General features: G+C 40.1%; 2 protein-coding genes across 5 annotated transcripts in view; one reads left to right on the top strand and one right to left on the bottom strand.

Annotated features, from left to right (window-relative positions):
* Positions 1-6,594, top strand: part of Nostrin (nitric oxide synthase trafficking) — a 61,913-nt gene extending 55,319 nt beyond the window's left edge. The window contains exons 14-16 of the mRNA XM_028763052.1: positions 946-1,060; positions 2,481-2,576; positions 6,266-6,594. Of these exons, the coding sequence (XP_028618885.1) occupies positions 946-1,060; positions 2,481-2,576; positions 6,266-6,402 (348 nt within the window). The 3' untranslated portion in view covers positions 6,403-6,594. The remainder of the gene's footprint in view (positions 1-945; positions 1,061-2,480; positions 2,577-6,265) is intronic.
* Positions 6,595-7,931: 1,337 nt separating this feature from the next.
* On the bottom strand, positions 7,932-21,512 carry Spc25 (SPC25 component of NDC80 kinetochore complex). Of its 4 annotated transcripts, XM_028762994.1 has the most exons (8): positions 21,378-21,455; positions 20,396-20,549; positions 20,226-20,291; positions 16,337-16,483; positions 13,951-14,055; positions 10,647-10,745; positions 10,271-10,308; positions 7,932-8,584 (listed from the first exon to the last, which is right to left on the bottom strand). In XM_028762994.1, the coding sequence occupies exons 2-8, from the start codon at positions 20,532-20,534 to the stop codon at positions 8,552-8,554; spliced, it is 627 nt and encodes a 208-aa protein (XP_028618827.1). In that variant the 5' UTR covers positions 20,535-20,549; positions 21,378-21,455; the 3' UTR covers positions 7,932-8,551. The 4 variants fall into 4 exon arrangements, with proteins under 4 accessions (XP_028618827.1, XP_028618826.1, XP_028618824.1 ...); XM_028762993.1 differs by lacking the exon at positions 10,271-10,308 and having other exon boundaries at positions 20,920-21,512; XM_028762991.1 differs by lacking the exon at positions 10,271-10,308 and having other exon boundaries at positions 21,378-21,512.
* Between the last annotated feature and the right edge of the window lie 1,538 nt (positions 21,513-23,050).

Here is a 23,050-nt window from a genome sequence, read left to right as displayed (position 1 = left end):
TCCTTTTTAGCGCACAACAAAAGCTAAATGCAACAGAACACATCCTTTGGAACGAGACTAAATCACTCAACTGAAAAAAAAAAAACTTAGGAAAAAAATACTTAACACAGTATGTAATGCGAATAACAGGAGTATATTTTAAACCCCACCACAAAAACAGGTGTCTGTGCAGTGCTACACTCTGGAAATTGTCTATAGACAGTTATTGCTTGTAGCTAGTCTCATTATTCTTCAGAAGGGGGTACTGCATGCAAACATCCAGTGATGAAGGGACAATATTCGTTCTGAAGCAAGATATAAGCTCTAAAACGGTCTCGATCATTTTACTGGGGGGTCGTCTTAGGGTTTTGCTTCTGTGAACAGACATCATGATCAAGGCAACTCTTATAAAGACAACATTAATTTGGAGCTGGCTTACAGGTTCAGCTGTTCAGTCAGAACATGGCAAGCATGGTGCAGGAGGAGCTGAAAGTTCTACAATCTTCATCTGAAGGCTGCTAGCAGAATACCCACTTTCAGGCAGCTAGGATGGGGGTCTTAAAGCCCACACCCACAGTGCCACGCCTACTCCAAAATGACCACACCTTCTAATAATGCCACTCCCTGGGCCGAGCATTTACAAACGATCACAGGAGCCCATTAAACTTGGACTTCCAAAAGTATTGCTACAAATGTTTCTATTAGGCCCAGGCATATAGGTCCAAATAGGAAATGCAGACTAAGAAATACAATAATCATCACATTCTGAAAATGTTTTGCCTTTGGAACAAGAAAACTTAAACACAGGTCTTAGACATGTTTTGATTATTTATGCACCATCCCTATTAAATACACACACACACACACAAATCCCAAGGAAATGCCATACAGAAAACAGTGTCTCATGAATATATATAACACAGTTGTTTAAAATTCCTTTCTTTTTATAAAAACCTAATTGAACAGGAGCACTTTCATACCTATGTGAAAATATCCCGGCCTCTTTTGACGAAGAGATTAGAGAAAGCAGAGAGCAAAGCACCTGCGGGTGGGCAGGACAGCCCGAGCGCCTCACCTCCAGGTAAGCCAGTGTCCAAAATAATCATGGGCTGTGTCCTATGGGTAAATCACATGTCTATATTTAAATGTAATTTCCAAGCTACATTTACCTATATTTATCAAAAAGAATTTTACCTCTTGGTTGAGAGTAATGAATTTGTTAGCATCTGTATTTTTGTTTTCGAATGTAGAAAAATAAAGGTAGAGAGTGCAGGCTGGGAAAATCGTTTTATAACATGAGGAATTATGAATGCACAGGTATACACACATATTCATGCATATATTCATGCATGTATACATACATACATACCTATATACATACGTATGTTGCTGAACCCAAATAACTCTACTCAAATCATCCCCGCAGTGGTGGCGGTGCTCCTTGCTGCCTGCCCCAATGTTCTGGGTTCTCAAATGAAAGACACACACACTCAAAGCCTAATATTTTAATATGTGTTCGACAGCTCAATGGCTGGGTCACTTCCAAACCTCCACGTGGCTAACATTCTCCCCTCTAATATTTCTGAGTTATTAGTTACTAAAACCTATATTCCATCTTGGCTGCCCCAGACCCAGACCTGCAGCCCTCTTGGGCCAAGTTCCCCAGCACCTGCAAGACAGCAATGTTCTCTGTCTGGCACTTCCCAGGCATGGCCTCTACTGCTTTCCTGGCATGGTGGCTATCTCCCTCCTCCTCCTCTGTCTTCAGTCCCTTACTAGGGCATCCTAAAGTCCCACCTCTGTCTCCCTGCCCAACCACTGGCTGCCGGCAACTTTATCAATAAAAACCAACTGGGGGCAGGGTCCCTCAGTGTCTTAGTGTGGACATGCAGTTTCTTGTGCAATTTGGGGGACCAAGTTAACATAATACATGTAGCATTAGTCCAAATCCACAAAATACATACATACACACATATACACACACAAGTCATTGTCTCTCAACTATATACCTTTATCTCATATCTTCAGGTTTTTTTTTTTAAAATTAGAAGTGAGCCAGAAAGAGTTTTAGTAAAACCTAAGGCACTAAGGTCCACATAATCTATTCAAAAGATACCAATGAATTTGAGCTCTACCTGAATGGCAAGTCTGGTGGGTTTTAAAAAGAAAATGCAGTTACTAGACACATTACTGAATGATACAGACTTTGTTCCTGTGGAAAGCAAATAATTTTAAATTACCATAGTTATCCGTACAAGAGGAAGCTTTCCTCCAGAATTTTATTTTCTGTGTTACAATCTGGGTTTTGATTATATAATATGCGTAATTTATATACATATTGGGTATATTATAGATATTTATTGAACCAATGAATAAACATTAAATACAATTATAAAATTCTTGAGAAAATTTAACCTATGCTCCGTATTGTGAAACAAAGAATCCTGATTGTGTTTGTTTTGCCTACTATGTCAACATGGTAACTATAATTTATTCCAAAGCTCTAGGCTCTAGTGTATCCCGAGTCAGCAACCATCTCTGCAAAGCCTTATATACTTTCCAAGCCAGGCAAGAGGATGAGTTAAATTTGGAAAAAGGTAAGACGTGTTCTCCAATATTTTAATTTCTTTTTCATGTTGAGATCCCTCCTGTGAATGAACTCCTGTCTTATCAGGACAGTATTAAGTTGTTGCTGACTGAGATTTACAGTCAGCCTTAGAATACAGAGATAAGGAACACGAAACTAAGACTCACCTAATAACAGCTAATGGTCATTTCATGTTTCTATGTGACAGGCACAGTCACAAGCATATCATTCTATCATTATTCACCCAGACATAATTTATTCCTGTTTTATAGCTGAGAAGAATGACACACAGAAAAGTTAAGTACTTTGACTAAAATCACAAGCAGAGGCAGAGCAGGGTTTGAACTTAGAACCCAGTCATATCCTCAACCACAGTGCTACACTGAGGCAGAATGCCACTAATTCGTTGGAGATATAGTTCTTTTTGTTTTTCAGATGGTAGAGTTGCAGAAATGTGAAGTGGTGTCTTCCTTAGTATGACAGAAAGTTCGAGAATCTGAGTCCATTGATGCCCAGATTAATGTTTGTCCTTGATATCTCAGAAAAGAACTGAGAGTCACTCACTCTAAAGGATCAGATCCCTCTGTGCCGGACATATTTCCCAGGGAACTATTTTCTGGTGGGTTATATAAACTAATATTCTTAAATAAGTACAAGTATCCAGCCTCCATTTTCTTCATGTATCTATGTTTGCATGTCCAAGCTAAGTCTCAGAGACCTATAAATGTGTCCATGGAAAAGAACTGTGCCATAAGAGAAAGCTTATTACCCGTGACCAGAGTATGGCATTCAGAACACTGTTTTTTCTTTCTTAAGACAGGGTTTCTCTGTGTAGCCCTAGCTGTGCTGGAACTCTTTGTAGACCAGGCAGGCGTTTAACTCAGACATCCACCTGCCTCTGCCTCCAAAGTACTGGATTGAAGGTGGGCGATCCCACTCCTGGTCCAGTTCTTTGTTTCTGTGTGCCAGACAGTGTGGCAAGCATATGGTTCAATTACTATCTACAGAGCACTCTAAGGCAGATACTGTTTAGTCTTGCTTTATAGCTGAGAAGAATGAGGCACCAGGAATCCAGCATGCTTGCCCTTGTTTAGAGGAGACTGTCTAATTACTGCAGGCTAGTTCAATTTCTCCAGGCTATTAACTTTTCCTTTTCTATGAGTGAAAAATGTATTTCTCAGAGGCTACTCAAGAACTCAGGAGTCCTGAGTTTAACTTTCAAAGTTTACACTAAGCAATTATCTTGCTCGCATCAGTTGTCTAGTAAAGCCCACGTATGCTTTATATCCTAAGTAGTTCTGTTCAGTGAAACACAACATCAGAGGCTAGGAGAAGCTGACAATAGAATTTCAAATCATTTGTCTGAATTTGTTTAAATTTCATCAAACAACCTGCTGTCGAGATTAAGTTTGAGAGAGAGAGAGAGAGAGAGAGAGAGAGAGAGAGAGAGAGAGAGAGAGTCAGAATGAGCTCACATGAGAAGAAACAGGAAACTATAGCTGAGAACAGAGAACACCATAGCTGAGAACAGAGAACGACAGCAACTATTACCTGTGCCTTCAGAACAAAGCTGAAAGCTGAGCAGAAAGAGTGAGCAAAAGCAGAACAATAGTGATGAAGACAAGCAGATGCTGGATCTTGAAGTGGCTGTTTCTACTTTGCTGTATGGGAGGCAGCTTGTTAATCAGCTTTTTAATGCTGTGAGACAAACCACCTGAGAAAAACAGCTTATGAGAAGAAGTGGTTATTTTGGTTCCTGGCTTCCAAGGTTTCAGTTTGATCGGCTGTCTTTCAAGTCTGTGGAGAGGCAGAACATTTTATAGCTTAAGGTTGTAACAATGGAGAAAAGCTGTCCAATCCTTGGTAGCCAGAAAGCCTGGGGTACGAGGGGTTAGGGACAAATGATGCCCTTCAAGAGCAAACCTTTCAATGACTTCCTGAGAATGGATCTTTGAATAGGCCATTCGACAGGAACACATTAGTGAAGTCAGCACCCTTGTTATCCAATCATCTCTTAACGGCACCACCCTCTGTGGTCTAAGCCTTCACTTTAAGGGGACACTGTTACAAACAGTAACATCGCCAGAGAAAAAGAATATTCATTCTCTCATTCTCTCCCTCTCCCTCTCTCTCTTTCTCCTCCTCCCTCCCTCCCTCCCTCCCTCCCTCCCTCCCTCCCTCCCTCCCTTTCCTTCTCCTTCTCTCCTTTGTGAATTTCACATCATGCACCCAATCCCACTCCTCTCCCTGTCCCTTTGTACCCTCCCTCCACCCTTGCAACCTCCCCACCAAAAGAAAAAAGATCTAATTGTGGAAGCTGTAATGTGTCTCACAGTGTACCCTTTTGTCCACACTTCTTTACTTGCAAATGTTCATTGCAATGAGTCATTGATCTGGTTCAAGGCTCTGGCTTCTGCTACACAATCAATCCTGGATCTTCACAAGGACTCCTCTTTGGCATCCTGTTGTTGTCCTGTCATGGAGATCCTGCAGCTTTGGATATGCAGGAGCAGCCCCGTCATATGCTCTAGCAGTTCATAGATGGAGTAGATGCTGGGGTAGACCAACTCAAAGCCCAGGATCTGGGTCTGGGTGGTAGCTGAGCTGGTCAGACCACCAGCTCTCCTAAACCCACACCACTCTCCAGCACTGCCCTGGTTAGGCTAGCTCGTCCAGTGCTGCAGCGAGCAAGGGACAGAGCCAGCTCTCTCCTGCTCTCCTATGCTCAAAGCCTGCTTACCAACAGTAAACCTGCCCAGGTGAGGTGCAGGGCCCACTCTCCTGAGTGTTCCAGCCAGTGAGAGGTGGGGATAGGGTGGGTCATCTCTCCCACACTCACACCACCACATAGCAGACAAGTTGTGCGGCCAGCTCTCACATGCTCACAAACTTGGGCCTGACTCACTCTGTCCCTACCGCCAGGGCTAGCTCTACTGTGCTACTGTGGTGAGGTCCAGATCCTGCTCTCCCAAGTGCTACAGCTGGTGGTTAGGGACACTTCTCTCTCTCTCTCTCTCTCTCTCTCTCTCTCTCTCTCTCTCTCTCTCGGATCTGGGACTAGCTCTCCCACAGGCAAAGGGGAATGGTGATTTTTTTTTTTTCTAAAAGGCAATAGAAAATTAGTAAAAACTGAATTAGGAATTAGGAATTCAGTTTTCATGATATCCTTAAAATTATCTCCAAATTGATATTCTATTCAAGTTACCTAAATGAATGAACGGAGGCTAGATTTCTGTGTGAAACTGCCAAAAGTTCAGACTGAATGCAGGCAGATGTGACACAGGGAGTTACCAAGTTTTTAAGAAAAACTCTTGGTAAAGACACACTTCTAATGAACTATTCTCAACTATCATGGCCACCTATATGCACAACCCTTAAGATATGGACAGCAAGAGTTTGCCGACAACCTATCCACTGTAGAGTGAGCCAGCTGTGCAAGGCTACCATGATTCTGTTTTTATGCATACTCTTAGCAGAGCGTGGTAGTTCATTATTTCATTCTTTAGCATTTTCTGTATTGTGGCTGTTGCATATGAAGTGCTCAATAAACTCTGCTTCACCTGAATCAAACGCAGAACGTGATGTTACCAAGGCGTTCCCCAGATACAGACTGTTCTTAAAACATTCTTATCAACTCTTACTTGGCATGTGTTCAAGCTACAGAGAACCATCTGTCTAACTCAGTGTGCATCCTCACAGGAGACATCGTGACCATACATGAGAAGAAAGAAGAAGGATGGTGGTTCGGTTCTTTAAATGGGAAGAAGGGCCATTTTCCTGCTGCCTATGTGGAGGAGCTACCTCCAAAGGCTGGAAACACAGCTACACAGGCATAAAACAAGAGTGGACACATGGGTGGCCTTGCACATTCTGTAAACAATGTGGTGCAAAAGAAAAAAAAAGAGGAAGTTATCCTCTCCGCAAATTTTTCTTATGCAGTGGGTGGTAGAGATCTACCTGCATTTCACACTGATCTGTACATGGGGTTATTAACTTCAAACAGTTAAATAAAAGACAGTTGGACTGAATGAGACAAAAAGTTTATGGGTTCCTAGACTTTCTAAAAACCCTAGAGATGGTCTTCCCGTCACAAAGAGGAGACAATTATCCAAATTGCCTGAAGTCATATAATCTATAAGCATACAAGAAGTAAAATTTAGGTGCCTTTTTATCTTTAGCTTTGGGTGGCATCTAGACACACCTCTTTAAGGGTTGAGTTAAGCAAAGCCTGGAAAATGAGAAAGAACACAGACCAAAGCCAAAGTTAATGGTGATAGGCAAACAAGATTCAATGGAATAGACACAAGTTGGAAAGCAGAATAAAGGATCAGGAGCCAGGCCTCAAAGTCCACTGGATTAGAGAAGGGGTGTGATACAAGAAGTCTAGTCTAGAGCCTCAGCAGCATTCTGGCAGGATGAAGTTTCAACCAGGGCCCGTGACCTTTTGAGGCAGTGACTTCTCATCAGCCCCTACCTACCATCAATAGCTCTAGTGAGGTCAAATGCAAGCCAGAGATGGCTTAGGATCTGAGGAAAAGCAAATAGGAAGGGCAAGTAGGTGGCAGTGTGTGAAATTTTGTGCCTCCTTTCCTGTATGGAAACTTCTTTTGCCAATTGGAAAATTGGGTTATTGTGGAAGGAAAACCCTAAGCAGCTTCCTACTGAAAGGAACTTTAATAAAAGGAACTTTATTAACAGTAAGAACCTAGTTTAAGTAGGAAGAAGAACCGAACATTCCCCGTGTGTGTGTGTGTGTGTGTGTGTGTGTGTGTGTGTGTGTGTGTGTGTTGAGACAGGATTTCACCATATAACCTTGGCTAATCTGGAACTCACTATGCAGATTATGTTGTCCTTGAACTTGTAGAGATCTGCCTACTTCTGACTCTGCCTCACAAATTATAAGATTACATCCTTATATTTTACATAGTTGAGAAATCCTATTTATATATTTTTGAACTCATGTTTTTATAGTTCTTTCTCACAGCCTTAAGGGCTGTCCTGAAAGTCACAGCATTTATCATTTTGCTAAGGACATTAGACACACCTCACCTCCTGGATTCCTGCTGTCTTGTCTCTGATTATCATGGAGTCATTAATATTGGCAGAGAGGACATTCCCCAATAACCTAGGCAGGGAGAATATTTTCAGGAGGAATATAAATTATGTACATTATTATACAAACAAGCCTCAAGCCTAGCAACCTTTGACACTCCTGGAGGCCCACACCCTGCTAGTCCTGCCCCAAGGGCAGGAACTGTGTCACATCCTTCCACAGCTGCCTTGCAGGACTCAGCACTTCCCTGTGAAAGTGAACTATTTCTCTTCAATCCTCATAAAGTCATACTGAAGAGACAGTTGCAAAGACTGGGAGAAACCAAGCAAGTTTATTAACACATGCATTGCACACTGTACAAGAGAACCCCAACAGAAGAGAACTCCAAACAGTGGCTTAGTCAGGTTTACATATCTTCAATAGAGAATAGAAGGATTTTACAACATGACAAGACAGACAGCAGATTTACCTTTTGACTTCCACAGATTGGGAATTATGAAGAATATATTTACAGGAATAAATTAATAAAGCAAGGTTTGTTAATTCCTCTGGTGCCATGTCTGAAGTGGTAAGCAACTAACTTCTATCCTTTTTTGTGGGTATAGAGCTAGATACCTCTATAATCTAGGTCCCATGTTTAGGAAGACTAGGGAAGGGCAAAGTTTTTCTAACCATGCTGCTTCTTAACTGTTTTCAGCTCACAAATGTTATATCAAAGAGGCATGGTTTGAGATGATGTATTCTAGTTTCTTTCATACCACACAGAAATAGAGAAAAATGACAAAGGCAAGAGATGAGAATTCCTTTAGGATATATACAGTAACAAAGAACAAACCTATATCAATTATGAACCTTAGCTATAAAAGCCTTCCGAACATTGGCAAGAAAGGCTGAAAAATTGTTGGTCTTCCTTACTTTCTCCTGAAATTCTTCTAGGCACTCAAGATGAGGGGAACAGTCAAACACTAGAGGAAAAACAAAGAAGGTAATTTAAAAGGGGGAGGGGGGAGGGTGTGTGTGTGTGTTTCCACTTAGGCTCTCAGATGGTCTGAATAGCAATTATACTTTACTGAAATGCTCTGAGCATAAACTAATACATGAAATTTCAGTTATCTTTTAGTCCTTTCCTTTGCTTAATTCCCAAATATTCAAATTTTAAGTACTACAATCCTGAATTAAATCTAAACATGGTATCCAAAAGACTGAGAGCCGAGTGACACTTGAGTGCTAATTCTATCATCTTTCTTATGTACATGTGATTTAACTATTAAGCATCATTTTTCTGTGCAAAACTTTGGGTTGACATCTTGTTTCTTGCCACAATATGAAAAAAGGCTTAACTTTCAATGCCAATTCTTTTTAAGACATGGTCTCACTATGTAGGTCTGGCTGGCCTGGAACAGACCAGTCTAGCTTTGAACTCATAGGGACCCATCTGCTTCTGCCTCTTAAGTTCTGGGATCAAAGGTAAGAACCACCATAGTTGGCCGTAATGCAAATTCTTAGTAACTTATGATTTGGGGTTGGACTATCCAAGATTTTACAAGGGCAATGGAAGTCAGTGGAAGATGTGGTCACTGTTCCAAGAGTGGTACACAGAGTCCACTAACTAATGAGACAAAGGTCACAAGTTACAGTCCTTGTGTCATTGCACATGCTGGTACAACGGAACAAATCTTCAGTGAGCTGCCAAAAGAATGATCCAGCTTTCTACCGTTAATCGTCTCCATTGTTCAGGAAGAACTTGACTATATTAGCTTTCTGTCTTTAGAGATTGCTTGGACAGGACCACAACAAAGAAACAGCAGAGTACTTGGATCAAATTTTATTCTGCGAGTTTTATTTTAATAAACTAACAAACACTATGAGTGTCTTTAAGTTTTCTTTCCTATTACTCTGACAAAAGCAACTTAAGAGAAAAGCCTTATTCTGGCTTTCAGTTCAAAGGTCAATCCACCACGGTGGGGAAATCAAGGCAGCAGGAACATAAGTAGCTGGCCACTCTTCATCCATGATCAGGAAACAGAGAGCAATGCATGCATGCTCCTGCTCAGCTCCCTCTCCACTTACACAGTGCAGGTTACCAGCCAGGAAACATCATCATACACTGTTAATTTAAGGTCTTCCTACCGCGATTAACACAGTCAAGATAATTCTTCACAGCATGTGGGTGACTATCGATTTTGTCAGAGTGATAATTAACATTAACCATCACAAACAATGTACCAATAATTATAATTTAGAGAAAACTCAAAAAACTAGACGTTTTAGGGCTTTGTTTTTTAACACCTAGTACTCATTTGACTGAAATACAATTATTAAAGAAAAAATTTTCAAATATTTTATAGATGGAGATTCTCAAAATCTGAATCCTATAGGAAGACAGTGAATTACCAGGGCCTTAGAGGGCCAACCAGCATCCTGAGCATCTAACTACCAGTTATAAATGCTTTAAAATAGTATCACAGGTGTAATGACTTGAGAATCATTTTTATGAACTTCAGCAAATTAAAGTTCATTTATATAAAGGATTAGAAGAATTTAAAAAGTACAAACATACTTGTATTTTCATAGTGTTCACATTGCTAGCAATCACATACATTCCCTATAAATTAAAGGCTCTCTGACCTGCTGCAGAGTCAGTAACTAACCTGCATTGTGCATGTGTGGTACTTTTTAGGATGAAATCCTAAAAAAAAATGGGGATAAGTAAATTACCACATTTTGACTATTTTACATAAAGTAACAATGAACTACTCACAGTTCTGCAAGGGTAATCAAATTTGTACATGAAATACAAAGAACTTTGGTCTCAAGAGTTTTTAGGCCCCAGGATGCCGTGTCATCTGGGAAAGATGTTACTTATTAGGGCCTCAAATACATTTATGCAGCAAAACTATATCCACATCCTTTAGAGGTTATTACCTCAAGAAGCCACACTGAAAATCAAAGAGCTTGTGCAAACACAAATTTTCCTTATGAGTCAAATAACAGTGAGTCAAATAACACAAGAGACAGCATACTTACCTTCATATTCCTTAGTTTCATTTATGCTCAGGGAAAACATATATGGGCTCTCAGGATTCTTAGGGTCAATACTAGTAAATATAAACTGCAACTTATCACCTGAAGAAAGAGATTATAAACCATTTAATATGAGAACACTTAGAAGCCAAGGCTCTCAGTGGAGATACTTTCACAGGCACACACACACACACAACCGCCCTATCTTTGATAAGTATGTGCTCTGTACTTTAACCAGTATCTTCAAACACAGAACTTACAAGTTAATGTAAAAATGACATTAAAAGCAGACGATAAAAGAAGAACAGTTGGACATCACTGACATTTTTTTCCTTCAAACAATACTACCAAGAAAATGAGGACAACTCACAAAATAAAAGAAAGTATTTATAAATTAAATACCCACTAAGGCTTGAAAGGCTTAAAAAAAAAAACTCCAATTGGAAAACACAAAAGCAGAGATTTAATCAGGTCACTGTATGCAGTGAAAACAATATAGTGTCCCACACTCGGCCCTCCATGGATGAACAGTTGAATACAACATTGTACACATATACACTATACATATATACAAACATTAACCAGACATAAAAAGGAATGAACCTCTCATACATAACTACAGTATAGACAAACCATGAAAATATGTGAAGATGCAAAGGAACAAATCCTGTATGATTCCACAATATAAAATAGCTAGAACAGGTTAAGATACATTCACAGAAACAAAAAAAGCAATTCAAGGTTACTGGGAACTAAGGAAAAGAACCCAAAAGCATAAAAATGGAGAGTTACTACAAGACAGCTATTTGTAGTGATAAAATATAGAAATCTACAGTGGTTGGTGATGGTCACACAACAATGTAGATATAATTAACATCATGAATTATACATTTTAAAACAGTTAAAACAGCTTAGTTTTACATTATACGTATTTTACTACAATAAACCCATATTGTTAAGTGAATTTATTTTATATTCTTCTAGTTAATCTAGTTTCAAAAAAAAAAAAAAAACCTTGAAATGCTCCCAAAGAAATAAATGCCTGGTAGAAATTCAAATTGTCTGCCACAAAGCATAAATTCATACACATTTTAGTATCTTCTATAGCATAAAAAAATTAAGCAATCATACCTAAATTCTTACCATTATAAAAGGAAATCTTCACTTAGGAAAGACTTATCTGGCATCCAAATAAAAAGTGAAGTACAGGTCACTATACCAGATTTCAGACTGTTAATCATACTGGGAAGGGTGTGCACACCAAGCAAGGATTTGGTAATATACTCAGTTTACTACAATAAGTCAAGGGTTTCCTTGGGGGTTTCCCATTCCTCTGAGTATCCAGAAGAGCTGAAAGCACTCCTCTCACTCATCAGTTGGCAAGAGTACCCTACATGCTGTAACTTTTTAAATTTTTTTATTTTTAATGATGATTCTTAAATGCTTTAACCTCCTTTTTAGCCCACCACCCACCAGAGGAAATATGAAAGAAAGGATATAGGGGGAAGTGGACCCGTTTAGAAAGGTTCTTTAGAGCAACTCCAATATGTGTTGTCTGAAAATCATCAGCTCAGTTCACAGGTAAGCAGGCAGCAGCAGCTCAATCCACTCACAAACACTTCATGGATATACCAGCTGGGTAGAGTCAGGTTAGCAACAGCAGAGGCAGCCAGGCCTCAGGCTTGGCACAAGTCAGCAGGAGGGAGCAATAGGAAAACCAGGAGAAGTTCTCCACTGAGCCTCTCTCAGAGAAGCGAAGATCAGTGAAGACGCAAGACCCACAAGTGTTGCACAGCTAGCTGTACCAGCAAGTCAAGCACTGTCTCTGTCACTATGGAGTCCTATTTATACCCTCCAAAAACCATGCCTTGCCTCAGCAAGTGCATCCAATCAGTCCCAGTCCACGGAGTCCTGACAAATGCAGCTCAACTACGCAAAGTAAGGTAAACCAATACATGTGTGTTATTGGAAAAGAATACTTGATCACGTGTCCTTTCACGTATTTCCTTTAGCAGAACATCTTCCTTCATGAGTCTGCCTTAGTCTTTCACTTGTGTCTACTTCAGGAAAACACCCCATGTGTTTGCCCCAGTAGAACAGCATCCGACACAACTGACTCTCCAAAGAACCCTTAAGTTTCTGATTCAGTGTGTGTTGGTGCTTCCCCTGGCACCAAGCAATCTATCAGTTCTGCAGTAGACACCAGCCTGCCACCCTTCTATCTAACAGTGGTGATACTTTCTACTGATTACCCATTCTTCTGGATCAACTCATCTACTTAAGCAACTCTCACAATCAGGAGAACACTTTACATTTGGCAGTTTATGATAAAGGATGCTACTTGGTCCCACACATACACTGTGCCCTTCCCACCATAATAAACACACAGTAACACCAACAAAACACAGCTTAATGGGGAGGGGCACTGGGAGATGGGTCAGCAGGTAAGGGTGATTGCTACTAAGCCTGATGACCTGAATTCAATCCTCAGTACCTACACGAAGGAAGAACCGATTTTCTCAAGCTGTTCTCTGACCTCCACAATAGTGCAAGGCACACATGCACTCATACAAATACACACACACAAAATAAATGATTTTTAAAATGCAATAAATAAAATATAAAAACTTATCTATGGTAAGTATGCACATACAAGGAAAATGTACATGGTATTCATTATTAATGGTTTAGGCATCCACTGAATGCCTTAAGGTATATTCCCTATGAATTAAGGAAGACCAGCACAAACACTCATTCTCAATGACTCACCGAGCCTGAACGTGTTTGCGGGAAGCCCCGAAACACTATCCATTCTAACCAATTAACATATACCCAGATAATAGCCTTAAAAACATTCATATGCTTTTTAACCTAGTAATCCCTCTCTGAGAAAGGATCCTCCCAAGTGAGAAATTATATACAGTATTTTTAGAGCTAGAAAAGACACAATCCAATTGTTTTAGCAATCCAGTTGATAAAAGATGGAATAATTCATACAACATTAATGAGTAATTACACCAGCGTTCACAAATCACCATTTGGAAGGCAACTGGGGGTGATACAAAAGCCAGTGAAAACCAAGATCGGTATTGCATGGCTTTGTTGTTGTTTTGGTTTTTTGACAACCATGTCAAACTTTCATTAGATTCTAGATTACTTGTATTTAGATTATTAAAGAGATGGGATGTTGGCCTATTTTCTAAAAACCTAATGTGATAAGTTTAGTTGAAAATACCTCTTAGATTCTTCTCTTCTTTAGGTACCCTCTTTCTAATCTTATACATAACAGTTAGAGCAATAAACTTACCCGGAATCTTTCTAATTTCTAGTCCAAGGCGATCTCTATACAAATCCGCTGATTTCTGCAGCCGCTTCAATCTCTCTTCATTAGCTTTGTTAGCAGTGGAAATGGCTACGATTTAAAAACAGGGTTGAATATTTTGGATAATTCTCACTTTAAGGCTTATTCAATTAATTTTAGGAAACTTGAAAACTACTAAAATATTATGCCAGGCATATCAATCTGTTTATATTTATTCAGCTTCTAACTTTAACAAATAATAAAAGGGGATTCTGTTCAAGATGAAAGAAAAAAAAGTTTGAGATGCAAATAATCAGGGCAGAAATCTGTATAATTAGCCTAGAAATAGATTTCCTTTACATTATTATTGTTGTTGTTGTTTGCTGGCTAGACAAATACACACTAATTGCTTCATGAGAAGCATAGTTTCCTCCTGTAGGCATAAGCTCTTCCATGAGAAATCAGCCTTATTTCATGCTGGCTTATAACTGCTAACAAATCCTGGTTTAAAACTAATAACCCTAGCTAATAGATGGCAGATGAGGAGAATATGTTCACAATTTAGTCGTAGATACAAACTGTGTAAGAGAAAGCATTAACCAAACAAACTGCTATTTTTAAGTTTCCTTTCTAAATAAGGCATTCATTTGAATACAAAAGTTTTTATAAGACACAAAGTTTTTACAGAAAGGATTTTTCTAAAGCAGAAATTTAAGTCTGTTACACACACACACACACACACACACACACACACACACACACACGCACACTCTTTCGTCCTTTTTACCTCTATTACCCTGTCTCAGCCCATATGTTTCTCCTGCTGAAACTCTGCTTCTTCCCAGCAGGTGCTCTCCCCTCCCCCACCTCTACGTCTTCTGTGTGTACACTCTCTGAATTTAACCCACTGAGTTTCCTGCAGGAGCAAGGGCAGAGGTTTATTGGAGCATGGGCAACTTACTATCGGCAGCTACACCACTGAAGATAGTAAAATCCACTCCCTGCTGCCAACAAAGTCAACAGTATCTTTTATTCATCAGATATATTGTCATCTTGGAGGCTTACTGCTGAAGAAACTCCCCTTTCTACTTCTGAACTTAGACTAGGTGGTTCAACCCAGATGTTCTAGCTCAAAACACCTCTCCAAGCTGATTGATTCAAACTGGCTTCTCTCAGCTCTGCTTCGCCTGTTCTAATCTTCTGATTCCTTCTTATTCTCTGACTTCAACTCCCTCTGCTGACCTGCAATGAACTTCGTGAACTCACAAACTCAACTCCACTACACTGCCTCCTAACTCAAGTGCCTCAACTGACTGAACTCAACTGCACAAACTGCAATGACCGAACTGATTCACCTCTCCCTGTAAAACTGCCTCCTCTCTGATTCTCTGCGCTGTCCTCAATTTTCCATCTGTTCTCATGAGAACTGGGAGTATCCTCCTCTGACTCGTCACTTCATCTGCCCCTCAATTAGACATCAATTTCACACATGGCTGCTTCTGTCTATAAACTAACTTTACTTTCACTGTTTGGGAATAAAGGTACCAAAGGCATTTCTGTAAACCCGAGGGTTTAAGGTGTGTGCTATGTCTGCATTCCAGCCAGATTACATAGATCTTGGATGTGATCCCTTGCCAGAGCAGCAAAGTTGCTGGATTAAAATTCCTCAACCTTTGAGGAGTGAGGTCTCATGGGCCCTTCTTCACATGCTGACAGCCCAAACTTATTTAGGTAACCACAGCTGCTGAGAGTTCACGAGCACATTAGCCATCTCATGTCCCAAAGAAACTTTGTCAGCACTCCTCTGCACTCTTATGCTCACTCTTTCCATCATTCCTCTGGGATGCTCCCTGAGCCGTGGCAGGAGTGTGCGTGTGATACATGGCCCTTTTAGTGGTGAGCACTGCAATCACGTAGTCTCTGTACTTTTACCAGTTAAGTCTGTGCATTCACTGCCTGGCAGACATGTTATGGTCAACAAACAATTTTTAAGTCCTTAAAAGACTTCTTCAACACAGACATGGCATGGAGATGCATGCCTACAATCCCAGCACTTGACGGTAGAGCAGGAGGACCAGTTCAAAGGCATCATTAGTTATAAGCTTGAGACCAGACCAGGCTACATGAGACTACTAAAAGGCTTTATCCAATTTTAGTTACAACCAGAGTAATAATGACATGAGGTCTGGCTGTAACTGAAATTGGACAAAACCTTTTAAGCAAAACAATAGTCACTTGGGTGACTTAAGTGATACCTAGAGAGATGCTGGTCTGTCTATGCCCTAAAGTGTTATCTACCTTAGCCACCAAGTAAAGCCAGCCAGATGCATACAACTAGACCTCCATGCCTTTGAAATTCAGTCGACTACTTTAAATGAAACTAGAAACTTACTTTCCTTCTTCCTAGCATATTCTTCCTTAAGATCCTGGATATTTGCTGTCAGCACTTCTGACTCTTGCTTTTTGCCTTTTACTTCAGCAATCATCTTTAGCACATTATCTTTCTTTTCTTGAATGAGTTTATTCTGCTTACAGAGCTCTGTAAGAAACACATGGCATTAAATACATATACCCTAGTCTATGACATGTAATTAAGAAAAGCACAAAATTGCCAACTTCCCAAAGATTAATAAAATTGTTTTTATGTTTTGTTTTGAAGACAGAACTTATATAAACCTAGGATGGCCTCAAATTCACAATTCTTTGGTGTCTATGATTAATAAACATATTCTAATGGCTCAAAAATCATAAATATTAAAAGAGAATCTGCTTCATTAATTGTCTTTAAAATAAAGTTTCTAAAATTGAAAAACTAAATTAATTAATAAAACAGAAAATTAGAAGATTATGACTCCTGCAGTTCCAAGTACCTTAGTAAAGCCCACCACAGAATACAGTCCAACTCTATAAGACAGCTTTTCACAGTGCTGTGAAGAAAGCTAATTCTAATGCTTTGTAAGTTTTTTCTGGAATGTATTAAGGACAGAAGAAAACGGTGATAAGATTGTCAAATCTTACAAAGTTAGCTTAATTCTGAAACTGAAACACAGGCATCACCATGTCCCCACTCAATGACAGCCATATAAGCTAATTTTATTTAAAAATATGATGACAGGACCAACAAGATGACTCCATAGGTACAGGTGCTTGCTGCCAAGCCTGATGACTTAAGTTCAATCTCACGGGGTAGAAAAGGAACCAATTCCTGTAAATTGTCCTTTGACCTTTGACATTTACCATGGTCAGGAGCAGGAACACACTCAAAATAAAATAGGGTTATCTTTCTAATGTGTTATCATAAAGCTTAATAAAATACTAACATGGAACTGGAGATGTAACTCAGGTGGCAGAGCTTTTGCCTACCATGTGGGAAGCCCTGGATTTGATTCCTAGTGCCCCATAAATTGGGTGTGATGGTGTACACTTGTGATATCAGCATTCAACAGGTAGAAGCAGGAAGATAAGGCTATCCTCTGCTACAGAGAAAGCCTGAGACAGCCCGTGCTATATGAGCTCCTAAGTCAAAATAAAATATTAACCTAGCCCCTGGTAAGGTAACCACACTCCAGTGGGAGACCATAGATCCAAGAATGTTCGGGCAGCACACAGTCTTGAAGGCTTTAACAAGACAGTTGTAAGTGGGTGGGCTGGGAAGGAAGAGCTGGGTGGGAGTGAATATGACCAAACCATACACTACACAAAATCCCTGAAGAAATTAAAAAAAAAATCCAGACCTAGAAATATGGTTTAGGGGTTAAGAGCACCTTACACAGGATCTGGGTTCCCAGCACCTACATAGAGACTAACAACCATTTGTAACTCTATTTCCAGAGGCTCCAATGCCCTCTTCTGACCTACAAGAGCACTAAATATAGCTTACACATAGATATACGCAGCAAATAAATATACAAAACAAAATAATATCTTTAAACATATACTTTAAAAATCCACTGAAAGCAAATATGGTAGAATATAGCATAGATAAAATATTGGAAAATTTATTATATGATAGATACTGGGAAAACACATTATATATATATATGAATTTAGTGCTCAGTCTTCATAATGAGTGTTTTATGGTAGCAGGATTAAGCTCAGGCCCTCACATAAGCTAACCAAACACTACCATGCCATCAAATCACACCTCCTAGCACGTTAAAAATGTTATCTTGCACCAAGCAGCTTACTGAGTTGTTCCTGTCACAGCCTTCCCTGTAGTCTAAGTTGTGTCCCTGGGATAGCTCTGCTACTATTTCTTAAACTAGATATACAGAGTAGCCTGTAGTTTTAGAATGACAGATACAAAGTATCATCAAGAAAGCAGGCTCTTTACGGAAAAACTACAACTTGCCTGAAACACACAGCTGAATACTAAATACTACTAAGGTGTCAGTATTTCCCAGAATCTAGCCACGACTGCAGGCCCAGGGAAGCAGGGAGTAAGTACCCGACAGTCTAAGGAGTATAAACAGTAAAGCCATGGGACAACACACAGTGAGAACAGAGAAGGCATAAACCCTGTTAAACCAACAAGAACTCCCCTAAAATATAGTACTTGGAGTGGATACACTTGACCTTAGTGACCTACTGAAGAAATGGTACACAACTCAGAGAAGCAAGGACCCCAGAAGCAACTGTTAAGTGTATTTAGGAAGGTAGTATGACAAGAAAAATATAAAAACAGAATCAAGGAGTAGGTTACTCCTTAAGCAGTGCTAGAATTCTAAATAAATTCTGTACTTACTAAATACTTAAAACACAAAATGAAATCTTATAAAATCTAAAAAGCAGCATTTATAGATACAAAATTAACCATAAAGGTGGAAGATCTGAGTATAAAACAAATCAAAGAGAAAGGCTACAAAATTCAACATACAGGTAAAATAATTTACATTTGACACAAATATTCCTTGTTAAACCTCAGTTGTATGAATTTATTCAAGACTGAGATATCACAGAAGTCTTACTCTTTTATAAACAACAAGAACAAGGGTATGAAGAGTAAGTGTGGTAGTGCCTGTCATCCTAGAACTCAAGAAACTGAGGCTACAGGACTGAGGGGGACCATAAGTCCCAGGCCAGCATGGGCTATAAAGAAAGTGATGCCCTACCTCAATCAACCAAACCAACAAAGCAAAACTTCTCATTAAAAAAAACAAAAAAACAAAAAACAAAGAAAACAGTAAGAGAACTTAGGCGTCTTATCGTTGTGAGGCCTGAGTCAAAATGTGCAAGCAGCTTAGAGTATAAAACTTAGGGTTAGTTATTAAATATTCTGCAACTCTTTGAATCAAGCCTCCAGAGTCTGTTTCCATAAGGCATGCATTCCATTATTACAAGTTATAGTACAATGTATTTTAACTATTGTTTCCCTGTCTTCATCTCCACTAAATTATAAAATTAGACCTTATGCACTGTTTCCTTAATCTAGGGCAAGAGCAATCAAATATTCACTGAACTTGGATAAATTGTTATTTCTGTTCAACCATAATGGTGTGTGTGTGTGTGTGTGTGTGTGTGTGTGTGCACATGACCACGTGCGCACTGAGTGTTCTGCAAGGGCATTCCAGTTTAACAGTGTTTAAAACATGGCTCCCCTAAAACCAAATGTCTCTATGTAAGTTCAACTCATTGGCTCCAGGTTTACAGCTTATGTGTGAGAACTCAATAAAAGACACAGACTCAGTATTGAAATATATGGAGATCCATAGAAATGACAGGGAAAGAATGGTGGTAAAAATATGATTGCTGGAATATTAACCAGACCCCAAAGTCCTGAGGAACTCCATTGGCTGAAATTTCCAATGTGAAAACACACTTTTTTAAAAAGGCTGTCCTTTACACATAGGCATACAAATACACATATACTACTTAAATAAAGAGACAGAATACATATAAAATGATGCTATTCACATAGTATTGAAAAATAATAATGAAAAAAAATATTTGTAGTTCTAGACGGTGCAAAGATATTCAGCTTTAAGCTGGTGGCAAAAACAGAATCTCTTAAAAGTAATTTATTTTTATTTTACGTACATTGGTGTTTTTACTGCATGTATCTCTGTGTGCGGGTGTCAGATCCCCTGGAACAGGAGTTACAGACAGTTGTGAGCTGCCCTGTGGGTGCTGGGAATTGAATCTGGGTCCTCTCCAGCTCCTGGGAACAGGATTCTGATGAATGTCTATGCATGTGTGTGAATGTGTGAACACTTACTACACTGTCTTAAGATTTCATGATAAAGACATTCAATCTAAAAGCTAGTCTACAATTTCTCACATACGATTTTTATATTCCAGAATCATCTCAGCCATCCTTTCTTCTTCCTTTAATTTCAAAGACAGCTTTTCTGAAAGACAAATTACAAAAGATGCTTTAATCTTGCAGAAATAACAGTAGAAAATAAATAAAACCAGCAAAATCCACAAGTTAGGAGTTAAGGGCGGGCAGTACCTGAAAGCACTCTAATGGAGTCCTTGAAGGCATCTCTAAGTCCCTGCACCTGACTACGATTATCGATGAGTCTGGTTCTGAATTTATCCCCAAATTCATTTATGCTTTTATCGAAGAATGTCAGTTCGTCTTCACCCATTTTGTTTTAGGGACGCTGCAAAAGAGCACAATACTGTATTTTAATTGTTATTGATACCAAATAAGCCACATTTTCAAGTTTATGTCCGAAGGTTGACTTTGATACAGAATGGTTAATAATTGAGCAACTCAGCTAGCATAAAGGCAGACTTTAATTCCAACATTTGGAAGCTGGGGGCAGGAAAATCTGAAGTAAAGGTGACCAGCCTGATATGCAAGAGACCTGTCCTAAATAAAACAACAGGGCATGAACTAAATGCCTTTAGTCCCAACACTAGGGAGGCGGGGGCAGAGGCAGGAAGGTATCTGAGTTCAAGTATAGCCTGGTCAACATAGGGCGTTCCAGGCCAGAACCTAATAAAACATAAAATAAAATAACCCATAACATTCTGGTAGTTAGCAGCAGGATAATTCAAGCCAATTTGGGCTTAACTGAGGTGAATGTGCATTAATCTGTTCTGAGGGAAATAGCATGAAGGGTGGTGGGGGAAAGGAAAGAATATGATCAAAATAGGTTGCATGAAGAAGCTTCAAATCATGTTCTAACAGGACCCAGTCGGGATCTGCTCACAGGCAAGGAGACTGAGACTCTTAAGAAGTTGGGGGACCACCTTGGTTTTCTGCATTGGACCCCAAGCGGCCAGCTCGGTCCGCTCCTACCCCTGCAAGCCGGAAAAGGGGAGTGGGGGCGGGACGGACCAGCGCCGGAACCCGAACCCCGCGGCTAACAGCGGAGGCCCGCATTCGAGGCGCTGTGGACACACGGCGGCAGGCCTAGGCCCGCTTCCTTCACCGCGCGCGTGCGACCGGCGAAGCCCCACAACCCTTCAAAAGCCTCCCAGACCTGTGCGGCCAGGAACGCCGCCGTCTCCACCTGACTCGACCCGTCCGGAAAGAACTAACCCACCGCTCGTCTGTCTGCCGCTCCCCAGCCGCGCGGTCTTTCAATTTTAAACTCTGGACCGCCTGCTTACCCGCCCTTCAACTTCGTCTTCTGATTGGCTGGCAGCGCAGACTCTTCCGTGCAAGGATTAGTTGATATCAGCCTGCGGAATTCTCGCGGACAGATATGGCGCCGGGCATTCTGGGATTTGTAGTTCTTTGCTGAGACAGATTCGGACTAGGTCTGTAGTGGAATAGGAAGAAGGCCTTGCCCCAGAGTGAAGAAAAATGTAAAAATTGATATTTAACCTCATTCTTTTATGACGTATACACCCCTCTTTCTTGCATCCATTTTATTTTGGAAATGATAGAAAATACTCTTGAACAGACTCCAGTTATGATTGATTAGGCAGAAACATCTTGAAAGTTACCAAACCATTTACCCAAACTTACTGTCTAAATTCCCCAAGCTTTTCTAACATTACTTCATTGAGAGTATTTTACTTATTTAATTTTTATGTTTGTAAGTGTTTACAGAAAGGGCCATCAGATCCCCCTGGAACAGTTGTTAGCCATTAGCATTCAAACTTCTCTCCTCTAACTGAGGAGCAGGCGCTCTGCAACCTTGAGCCATGTCGCCAATTCCTCAGATGTTGGTTGTAACAATTAGACTTACAGTTTGCTGTGAAAGGCCTTTAATTTTGAATGCTTTTGCAATAACTTCTGGTCTTAGGTATCTAGTAGCAATTTTACCTTCCGTTTTATATTTTGGCCATCTTAGCTCTTCAGCTGGGTAATGACCTCCTGGGTCGCCCGCTGAGTTAGATTCAAGGCAGGGTGCTAGCTGAAGCCCTGTTTCTGCTCAGCTTTACCCTGGTCTAAATGAGGCCACCAAGTGACGATTCTAGATGTCTCTGGACTTTGGACTGAGAAAGAAATTGCCGTTAGCAAGTTTCAGAGCCACCGACCCTTCTGATGACCATTGCTTTCTTTGAAGGTGTGGGAGTCGGGGAATTTGAGTTGTTTCCTTGTTTGAGCTTGCTATGTACTCCGAGCTAGCTTTGATATCTCTCTCCTTCCCTTCCTCCGTACAATCTTCTCATTCCCTCTCTTTCCAGTTTTGCTCAGTTTTGGATCTATAACCTGGCAAATTCCAAGCAAGCACTCCACTCCATATCCCCAACCCCTTCCTGCCTTGTAATTTTAAGACAGTCTTACCATGTTGCTCAGGTTGACTTTGAACTTGTAACCCTCGTGCCTTAGCATCCTGAGTGCGTGACGTTGTGTGTGTTCTCTATTACACCTAGCCATGACCACTGACTTTTTGTCAAGACTCCTTTTCAACTAAGGTATAAGAAAAAAATTGCTATTGTCAATTTTTTTTTATATCTGAAACACTGGGTAGAGAAAATATGCTACCCTGTCCCCACCTTGCCTCTCATCACAGAGAATAGTTTTCTGACACTCTTCTGTCACCACCTACAGACACTATCATCATCTTTATAGCTATATTTGTGCCATTCATTTCAACCCAAGTAGGATTTATTGTGACTATCAAGTTATGTGTTGAACTGAGCACTGCCTTCTCTGGAATATATATGCTCTGTGACCCAGGTCGGGTTTCTTCAGGTGATG

This window comes from Grammomys surdaster, unplaced genomic scaffold, assembly GCF_004785775.1.
Source record: "Grammomys surdaster isolate TR1022 unplaced genomic scaffold, NIH_TR_1.0 136, whole genome shotgun sequence".
NCBI classification, from domain to species: domain Eukaryota; kingdom Metazoa; phylum Chordata; class Mammalia; order Rodentia; family Muridae; genus Grammomys; species Grammomys surdaster.
The sequence above is the reverse complement of the archived record's forward strand: the minus strand, read 5'-3'. Positions and strand labels throughout refer to the sequence as shown.